Consider the following 11,136-nt stretch of genomic DNA (forward strand, 5'->3'; position numbering starts at 1 on the left):
CAAATAAACAATAACAATATATAATAGCTTTCATAACAATCAAACTTAAAGGGACTCCACTGAGGTTTTTTGACATGATTGGACTGAAAATATTTTTTCCAGATGAAAGTACCATTTGATGAAGGTGTAGAACACTAATCTTTGTGCAAAATTTCAGATCATTCGCGCACTTCGTTTTTCCAGAATAATTATTCCAATTGTAAAAAATGGCCCTAATTGAAAAGCGTTTAAACGCTTTTCACTCAAATCAGGCAAAGGAAAGCATAGAAATACGATTTTCAATTTATTACAAAGTATATTTTTTTAACTATCTTTGCATATATTTCTGTTTAAAGTGTCCCAGCTGAATTATGTAAGAATTCAAATGTTATGTTTTTAGGCTTTTAAAACTCAGTGGAGCCCTTTAAATAAATAATGCTTAAATCTAAATGAGAATTTTGTTTCTAGCATGTACTCCTTGTAGCTTTCAGACATGTTTTGCTTCTATTTAGTTTCTAATACATATAATGGAAGTCTCTTAAACAAATGCAGTAGAGAAAGGTTCATATCAAGTCACTGTAATTGTCCAATTGCTGATATTTCACCTCATTTTTCAAAAAGGTATATTAGATAACAATTAACTTTTTTTACCTTTTAAACATACAGTGTAACGTCTGCAGAACGCCCTCCTGTAGGGCAACAACCAAAATCTTTAGACCCCCATATGGTGTTGCGGAGTTTATACTGTACATTGAAATATTTAATATACTTACAGGATGGAAGAGAATTGGGAAAATCCTGAGAAATTTCTCCCAGAACGTTTCATGGAGGACACGGAACCGTACAAACACTTGCCATTTATTGCTGGGCCACACATGTGTATAGGGCACAAGTTTGCTATGCTTGAGATGAAGATGGTGTTGTCAAGTCTACTGAGAGAGTTTGAATTCAGTCTTGTACCAAATTACAAGTTTAAAAGAATTCAAGCATTGAGTGTGAAACCAAAGCCTCCACTTGTTCTAAATGTAAGAAGAATACAAAATTGATAGGGAGAAATATGTTTGCTGTGTGTCTGATATTATAATACGTGATTAATTTATATATATTAACAATTTTATAATATATTTTTGTATTTTGTTTTTAATACTTTTTTATTGCACCAATGAATATAAACATGGATATTATAGTATGTACAGTTGAGGGTTAAATAATGAATAAATGTTATGAGAAGTAATGGATTATACTGATGTGTTTATTGGTTAATTTGTGATTTGTAATTTACATTTCTAAACTCACTGCTGTGGGTTCGAATCTCGACAGGGTCTTTGGATTCTTTCATGAGCTATCCAGCTAGCTTACGCAACGTCGGTGGTTCTACTCAGGTGCCTGTATGTGCCTGAAATAATGCACGAAAGGGCACCTGACATCTTCCTCCACCAGTCAAGCTGGAACGTCGCCATATATCCTATACTATGTCGGTGTGACGTAAAACCCAAACAAACAGTCCTAAACTCTTTTTAAAAAGAATGTATAAACGTATTATTATCCTGGTACAATTTTAACTAATGCTTTCAATTGATGACAGGATACTGAAATGAATCATCTACTTTTGGTTGCCAAATATTTGTCGTTTTTATACGCCAAAAAATATAATATTATGCACCTGGTTGTCCCGCCATCTGTTAGCAGTTTCTGTGTCCTGTCTGAAATTTTTTAACCTGTGCGAGGAAATTGAAACTACTTGATAGAAATAAAATCATAATGAGATGATGTGCAGCGTGCTGGTTTGACCTTTCTCAGGTCAAGGTCACAATCATTTTATATCAATTCAAACTTTTGTGTCCCCCACTGTATTTTTGAACCGATAGAAAGACATATATTAAATACTTTTTAGCAGAAATAATAATTATAAAGAGACGGTGTGCAGAACATAGGCTTCGGCTTCCTAAGATCAAAATTGGCCTTTCCCTGGGGATTACTTAATATATAAAGACTTGTTTAAGAAATTAGACAACGCATTTCAGTTTCATTGTGTGAAACTACAATGTATATACCTTAGATAGTTAGCATGCATGTACCATTGCCTTATTGACCTTAACAAAACTGATATGAATAATACCCCTTGGTTCAATATTGGTCACTTGATTTATATTGACTTTTATAGGAAAAACACACCTGAAACTACGATGCCCAGAGTTTATATATTTGGCACGTTAATCTAATAATTGGTGGTAATCATGACCCTTGGGTCAATATTTGCCCAGCCAGGGAGTATATTAATTAAAATATTTGTTAAGGAAAACAAATTTAAGTCTTATTTTAGTGAAACTACAATGCCTAGAGTTAGATATTTGGCATGAAGCATTACCTTGTTGGCCTCTACCTTTTGTTCGGGAGGGCTTTTGTCCTACACTCGAATCTAATAGGTGTCAAGATAATACTTTCTGCTTATTGGAAGATACTTACATTTTGAAGGTTTTACAATCACAAGTATAATATTCCTTCACAACTTGTGCAATTTCTGGATTTTGGAAATAAACTTGAATTTACAGAACCTAAATTTTACCAGAAAATTGTTCAGAATTTAGAAGTTCCGTATGTCAGACGGTTTAATACACAAAAAGATGTCCATATACGGTTTAGTGCATATATTGATATCCTAATACGGTTTAGTGCACAAAATGATCTCATAATACGGTTTAGTGCACAAAATGATCTCATAATATGGTTTAGTGCACGAAATGATCTCATGATATGGTTTAGTGCTCAGGGGTTAGTATCTCGAAGCTATCGTTCTATTTGCGTTTACGAACGTGCTAACGATTGACGGAGGGTTGGTTAACGAGAGACTACCGTGGGTATCTCGAAAGCAGTAGTTAAGCAATCGTTAGTTGCTTACTCGTTAGTTATTAACGATTGCGTTGTGTTATCATTTGAAAACATGTACCCGAAAATTTTGTACAGCTCTTGTTTATATTCACCGAATCATTATTTTGCGTAGACGACGGTGAATATAAGGTTACGATCATGCTAAACCGGAACACAATCACACGACACGTGCAGGATACGCCGGTCTGTCGTCTAGCAATATAGACTTGTTTTGCGATGAAAATCCCGATTGCCTTGATAATATCAATTGTGATAGTGGTAAACCTACGAAAACGGTTCCTTTAAAAAAAGAGAACAGTCATTGGAACTGCCCCCTGTTGAAAGTTCCAATGAAACGGGAGTGATTTCTAATTGAGGGGCGGGCGGGAACTTAACATAAAAACTCCAAAAAGACGACTGTATATAGAACCGCAGAGATTGAAGATTTAGCAGCAGAGGCTGCCAGTGTAGTCAGATATTTTAAACTCTTTACATAGTTAAAACCAATATTCTGGCGGAGCTTCTTCTCAATACCAGTAAAAACATCTGGGGACAGATAACCATCCCTCATTCTTCAGGCTATAGCAACATGTTGTTTTAGGGTGTAAGTATACTGTCAATATTCAAATTTGAAAATGTTGCTTTTCATTGTTGCTTTCCGTTTGAGTGAAATATGGACTATATTTTCACGAAACATAATGAAATTTTACCTTTTAGACAAACATATGTACAGCAATTCTTTCTAAAATCCCACTTGCTACACAGCTGCAAAGACGTCATGCGCCTAACAATGACGACATGAGCAAAACAGTTACTTCATAAGCATAAATATATATGAAATATGTAAAGTCGATTATCAATGGATAATCATGACGTTTATATTATTACTTATAAAGAATTTTGACAGGTAATATTGCCGACTGTTTGGAAATTAACCCGAGCCGCTAGGCGATGGTTATATTGCCATTGCCTATAACCATTTAACACGTCAGGAATATTTATAACGAATTTATAAAACCGCGAACTTCCCTTTTTTGAGAAAAAAGTGAGATTTCTTAGAAAATTGCCAGAAACAGTGTATATAAAACTATAAAAATGTCACGATTCTCCAATGAAAAGTTACGTGACAAACGTGCAGTATTATAAAATCTTTGATAATACTGCACGTTTGTTACTGCAAGTTTGGAACGTCAATTTTAATTGGCGTTTATATAGTTTATATACACAGCTGCTGTCAATTTATCAAGAAATCTCCCTTTTTCTGCAGTATTGTAAATTCGTTATAAAGATTTTTAACAGGATATATGGCCGATATAATTTTGTTTCCAATATAACTCTCACTTGGCGGCTCGGGTTATCGTTTATATACGGCCATATATCCTATCAAAAATCTGTATTATTAAATATATACATGGCTGCTGTTAATTAATATGGATACATTTTCATTTTGTTTTAAACAAAGGATGTTTGCTGTATTATAAATTAAAATTTACGAGTTAAATTATAACAACTGGTGTTCGGAAGTGAAATATATGTTAATATAAAATGATAAACAAACAACATTTCTATATATTACATGCCTTTTTGTGGTACCGATTTTTGCAGCTGACGTAATGCACTTTTCTTCATGATGAAATTAATTATACGTCACAGTTTACTTTTTGAAATACATGTATAATTTTGTAACTAGTTTCAATTTTGTCGAATTTTCAGCATGATGTATGCATATATTTATTTATGTTTTCTTGTGACGGAGATTATTCATTTCGGTGTTTAAGTTATAATATGTTTTTTTTCATCCGCATTCAAATATAAGTCTTAAATTAAAATGCAAAGAACCTTTACATATGTTTGATATGTGAGAAACATTTTGTTTGTTTGGATTTTTACGGGTCGTCAACACATAACTGGCCATATCGTGTCGAATGCTATAATAGGCTTAAAATGTTATGTAAAACTTTGTAAATGACAATAAAAATGAGCCAATTAGATCCAAGAATACAAGTTTATCTCAAATAATCAATGATATTTTGTATGGAATTGTATTAAAGAGTTCTTTGAGTGAATGAACACAATAAAATCTTTTACGGGCCTGTGAAAATTCATGAGAAAAAGAAAAACAATAGATCTACTATATTTATGTCGGTTCATCATTTTTTATCAATAAAATGATATAATTCTCATTTTTTATGAACTTTAAAATCGCACCTTTCTTACTTTTGTGTCAAAATGATAGTAACGAGAGCCTTACGACAGCCTCTAGGCATCTGTTAATAATTGGGCATGTTAACGATTATTCGTTAATTACGAGAGCGTCGAGATAGCGGTGAAAACCTTAACGAGAGGTATACGATAGTCGTTATGCTAACGATAGCTTCCAGATACTAGCCAGAATGATTCATAAGATGGTTTAGTGCTAAAATGATGTAATTATACGTTTTAGTTCACCAAATGATGTCCCAATACGGTTTAGTACATATAATGATGTCCTAATACGGTTTGTGCACAAACTGATCTCATAATACAGTTTAGTGAAGAAAATGATATCATAATACGGTTTAGTGCACAAACTGATATATCATAATAAGATTTTGTGCATATGATGATCATTTCCTAGAATTTCTGTCAATAAGTAACAAATTTTCTGCATTAGACACTTAGTTACACAACATCTAGTTACAAAATGTATGTGCACAAGATGCTTGATAAAAATTGCCTTCAAATGACAATTAGAAACATAAATTGCGATAGACAATAAATAATACAGTATGTGGACAATTCAATAATAAGTGCACATTATCGTCAATTACATGTAGTAATAAAATTCCATAAAATCCACACTGAATGATATATAAGTAACAAATCAAAACCTAACATCTGAACTAGGCAATTGCGAGATCTTTGTTTTCTCAGATATATCACGGAAAGAACAGAGGCCGCGCCTGTATCATATAAATATGTATTAATTTTTTCAACGATGCGTTTGAAGCACAGAAAGATGACGTCTAATTATCCACGCATGAATTTTTATCTTCAATAAAACATAACCTATTTGCTGTCATATTGAATATCTATAATCCCTTTTAAAGATCTATTATCTTTTTTTAATTCATATTTGTGACAGAGGAGAAAGGAGCAGGTAAGATTTTTGCAATATTCCTAAATGTTTAATATCTTTGTAACAATTTGTTACATTAATCACATACCGTGCCGATTTTACTCCCTAAAAATGGTATTGCACGGCTGTGCATATAGTTAGCAAATTTACATATTTAGGAATTGTTTTCACATCAGGGGGATCTTTTGCAGAAGCTCAAAATAGCATTGCTGGACAAGCGATAAAAGTAACATTTAAAATGAACAAAACCTATATAAATTTGTTAATATTTCTACTTCACATACATTTATTTCGCAGTCTTATCAGGATCCATGCTGTTCGCTATCAGTTGCGCTTCTAGTAATAGGGTTTGTAAGTTTGGTGCCAAAAGGTAAAAGTAAAGTAATTATATGAAAACTGAACTTTTTTATGCAACAGTGACACAGATAGCGGTGAAAACCTTAACGAGAGGTATACGATAGTCGTTATGCTAACGATAGCTTCCAGATACTAGCCAGAATGATTCATAAGATGGTTTAGTGCTAAAATGATGTAATTATACGTTTTAGTTCACCAAATGATGTCCCAATACGGTTTAGTACATATAATGATGACCTAATACGGTTTGTGCACAAACTGATCTCATAATACAGTTTAGTGAAGAAAATGATATCATAATACGGTTTAGTGCACAAACTGATATATCATAATAAGATTTTGTGCATATGATGATCATTTCCTAGAATTTCTGTCAATAAGTAACAAATTTTCTGCATTAGACACTTAGTTACACAACATCTAGTTACAAAATGTATGTGCACAAGATGCTTGATAAAAATTGCCTTCAAATGACAATTAGAAACATAAATTGCGATAGACAATAAATAATACAGTATGTGGACAATTCAATAATAAGTGCACATTATCGTCAATTACATGTAGTAATAAAATTCCATAAAATCCACACTGAATGATATATAAGTAACAAATCAAAACCTAACATCTGAACTAGGCAATTGCGAGATCTTTGTTTTCTCAGATATATCACGGAAAGAACAGAGGCCGCGCCTGTATCATATAAATATGTATTAATTTTTTTCAACGATGCGTTTGAAGCACAGAAAGATGACGTCTAATTATCCACGCATGAATTTTTATCTTCAATAAAACATAACCTATTTGCTGTCATATTGAATATCTATAATCCCTTTTAAAGATCTATTATCTTTTTTTAATTCATATTTGTGACAGAGGAGAAAGGAGCAGGTAAGATTTTTGCAATATTCCTAAATGTTTAATATCTTTGTAACAATTTGTTACATTAATCACATACCGTGCCGATTTTACTCCCTAAAAATGGTATTGCACGGCTGTGCATATAGTTAGCAAATTTACATATTTAGGAATTGTTTTCACATCAGGGGGATCTTTTGCAGAAGCTCAAAATAGCATTGCTGGACAAGCGATAAAAGTAACATTTAAAATGAACAAAACCTATATAAATTTGTTAATATTTCTACTTCACATACATTTATTTCGCAGTCTTATCAGGATCCATGCTGTTCGCTATCAGTTGCGCTTCTAGTAATAGGGTTTGTAAGTTTGGTGCCAAAAGGTAAAAGTAAAGTAATTATATGAAAACTGAACTTTTTTATGCAACAGTGACATTGTTCTGAACACCTGGGTAGCAATTATAAATTGCGTCTTAAATATAAGCTATGCACATACTAAATTTGGTGTGATATGTCTAAGCAAACTAGAGTTATTATGCGGAGACTGGTTTTCTTTTTTAGCAACATTGACATTTTACAAAGACAATTGGGTAGCAATCCAAATTTAAGTTGCACCATAGTTTAAGCTACCCACACTCTAAATTTGCTGTCAATAGGTCACAACAAACTCAAGTTATTGAGCAGAAACTGAATTTCTATTTTTAGCAATTAAGTGACTTTGACCTTAATCGTAGATCAATATGCCAAAGCAAACATATTATTGAGCTGAAACTGAAACCGTTATAGTAACAGCGACCGTGACCTTGTTTACAGTCACCTGGGTAGCAATACCAAGCTGCCTCTTGATACAAGCTACGCTCACACCAAGTCTAGTGTCAATACGCTCAGGCAAACTCAAGTCATTGAGCGGAATCTGAATTTCTATTTTTAGTTACAATGGCCTTGACATTGATCACAGTCACCTGGGTAGCAATCCCAAGCTGCATATTGATATCACCTACTTACACACCAAGTTTGGTGTCAATAGACCAAAGCAAACAAGTTATTGAGCTGAAACTGAATTTCTATTTTAAATAACAGTGACATTGACTTTGAACATAGACACCTGCGTAGCAATCTCAAGCTGCCTCTTTTGATATTCTATAAGCTACTTACACACAAAGTTTTGTGTCAACAGGTCAAAGCAACCTAAAGTTATTGAGCGGAAACCAAAAGTTGAAGCCCGGCCGCCAATTTCGTCATTACAGTTACCAGTTTTAGTTGAAAACCTGGTTAAAAACTGTAATTCTGGTAATCAAATAATATGGTGTCTGATTTACGCCATGTCATATTTTCGCTTTCAAAATTGTTGCCTTGAAAAAGCGGGGGATAAAACACGAAGGAACGACAAAGTATTATTGTCGTCTTTTCGCATTTTCGAAGCAACAAAGCGAAAATACGACAAAATGAGGGCGAAAATACGACTCATAAAATCTTTCGTATACTCGCATTACATCTGTTTTCGCATTGTTACATTTTCGCATTGTTACATTTTCGCTTTTTCGCATTGTTACATTTTCGCATTTTCGGTTGCATGGAGACATCAATCTGAAAATACCTAAAATACCTAAGCTTATGACATTTTTTGTACCATTAGTTTATTGTGTCCCTTCGTTAAGTACCGTGAACTAAGAGAAGCACAGTATAATACAATATGATCTAAATACAGTTTATTTATTGAAATTTGTATTCTCCTTCTATTGATATTCGTGCAATTTTGGGAAGACAGAATCATGACCATCAAGATATATTGGTTTTAAAAATGTAATGATGAATTAAAATGATTTTAAATATTATTATATAAATTTGTAAATGAACTTAATCTAACATGTATTCTATGTAATCAAATAAAGTTTGTCTTAAAAACTCTAATACTAGAATAACAGGCATTATAAATTGTTTTTCTGTGAAAATACACCTCAATCTCAGACATCAGGACTGGGAATCAAAACTGTGTCGTATCCTACAAAATGTAAACAAACGCCGCCATATTGGAACGAAACAGGAATGATTTTGTTTATAGCTCTTTTTGTTACAAACTACAGAAAACCAAATATATGTATTAACACGCTCCACTATTTTCCGCTTCGTGCGGTATCAATGCAGCGCAACGCAATGTCATTGAATATTGTGTTCAGTTGAAAATGACTCCTACTCAAACATTTCTTCATTAACAGCAGGCTACTGAAAAGTCAAGGTCTCTAGTTTATTAATAACAAAGAAGATCCGTTGATGGATGGACAGAAGAGCAGCGGGGAAATGCCGGAAGACCCAAAGAAGTTGACGATCGACTGATTCAGTCAATGACGAATATCAGAGACTGACTATCCGGGAAGTTTCACTGATATGACTGTGGCTGTAGTAAATCAACCGTGCATCGCATGCTACAAAAAAAACCTGAACATGTCAAGTGTATGAGCTACAGGGGTACTGCGTTCGCTTAGCAGTGAAGAAAAAAAACGCGTGTACAACTGTCAACCGCATTTCTCCGACAACATGAAGTCAATCAGCAGTTTCTGGATAAAATTGTAACTGTCGTTGAAACCTAATCCCATTACTATGACCTGGAAGATAGAAGGCAACCAAGTATGTGGAAAACAGCTGCCTGTTACAAAACCCATGGTAAAACACATGTTTATCGTGTTTATTGATATATAAATGGGTATTTCTCTGCCATGCATTCCCAATTGCTCATACATGTACTTTTAATTATGCATATACTTAAAAGGTAGTCGGTAGACTATGTCTAAAGTAACATTCTTTGTGATTTTTACGGTAATATATAAATAATGATATGATAAATAATAATAGTAATGAAATATAAAAAATCAAAGCACAGAAGACGCTGAATTTGTTTTGGTCTCAGAATGTCAGAAAGGTGAAGGTTGTGAGATTATAAAACAATTTGTTTTTGCATTGAGCCACCAATGCTTTCCAGCGTTTTAATTGTAGTAGATTGGCTATAAGACTAATTGCAACACTGATATTCAATCCAATGTTTATTGACTTAAACAATTTGAAAAAAATAAGTTGCCTTAACTGGGATTTGAACTCCAGAACTCTCGCTTCCTAAGAGAGCGCGCAAACCCCTCGACCACGGTGAATTTATATGTCAATGGTCTGAAGAAAACCATATTATTCTAAATTAGGGTTTTTAACGACGCTAACTGTTGTTTAACACTTGTGTAAATAATCATGGCGCTTACTATAAGCATGTTTATCTATAAAAATAAAACAATATAAGAAATCTTCGACCATTCTGGAATTATTTTGCTTGAAAATTAATGCGCCTGTCATGTGACCATATTTACGCAGTGATCTTCTTTGAATTTTTCGGCCTTAGTGTTACATATAAAGGGAACAACCGCTTCAAAAAAGCAGACTACTTTCGGCATTTGCAATTAACAGCATTAGAGTCTGAAATTTCGCTACCATTATTTGTTTGGTCTGACGACCCAAACAAATAATGATTTCCTCATTCATAATCGGAATAATATCCTAAGTCATATTCGCATTCTTAATATTAATATATTAAACTAAGATCGATTTTCTGTAATTCGTGTATTATCAGGTAATAAGACGTGATCTCTTATATATCTTTTATTTAAAATGTGATCAGAAAGAAGCGTCAAGCGTTACTTGGCAACCTGCGTCAAGCGTTAATTGGCAACATGGAGATTGTAATTAATCTTGCCATAGCTCTCGGTAGACACAGCTAGAACTGGATGTGAAAGGTTTTCAGAGACTTCCTCACGCGCCATTTATTCTAGATTTAGCGCCCATAGACTTTGCAGTGTTTCCTTAATTGAAATTACAATTACGAGGTCACAGGTTCGAAAACATTGAAGCAGGACTATTTTGAAAAAAGTTTACGATAAATGGACCGCCCGACAAGGAAAGTCATCGAAAAAAAATGGAAAA

The 11,136-nt window shown here is 33.5% G+C and overlaps 1 protein-coding gene across 3 annotated transcripts in view; it reads left to right on the forward strand.

Moving 5' to 3' along the window:
• LOC132730646 (cytochrome P450 4c21-like) overlaps positions 1-1,220 on the forward strand; it is a 12,927-nt gene extending 11,707 nt beyond the window's left edge. For all 3 annotated transcript variants that reach the window (XM_060716621.1, XM_060716619.1, XM_060716620.1), the window contains exon 12: positions 755-1,220. In XM_060716621.1, the coding sequence (XP_060572604.1) occupies positions 755-1,025 (271 nt within the window). In that variant the 3' untranslated portion in view covers positions 1,026-1,220. The remainder of the gene's footprint in view (positions 1-754) is intronic.
• The last annotated feature ends 9,916 nt before the right edge of the window (positions 1,221-11,136 follow it).

This window comes from Ruditapes philippinarum, unplaced genomic scaffold (assembly GCF_026571515.1).
Source record: "Ruditapes philippinarum isolate M1 unplaced genomic scaffold, ASM2657151v2 ctg1896_1_1_1_1, whole genome shotgun sequence".
Classification (NCBI taxonomy): Eukaryota; Metazoa; Mollusca; class Bivalvia; order Venerida; family Veneridae; genus Ruditapes; species Ruditapes philippinarum.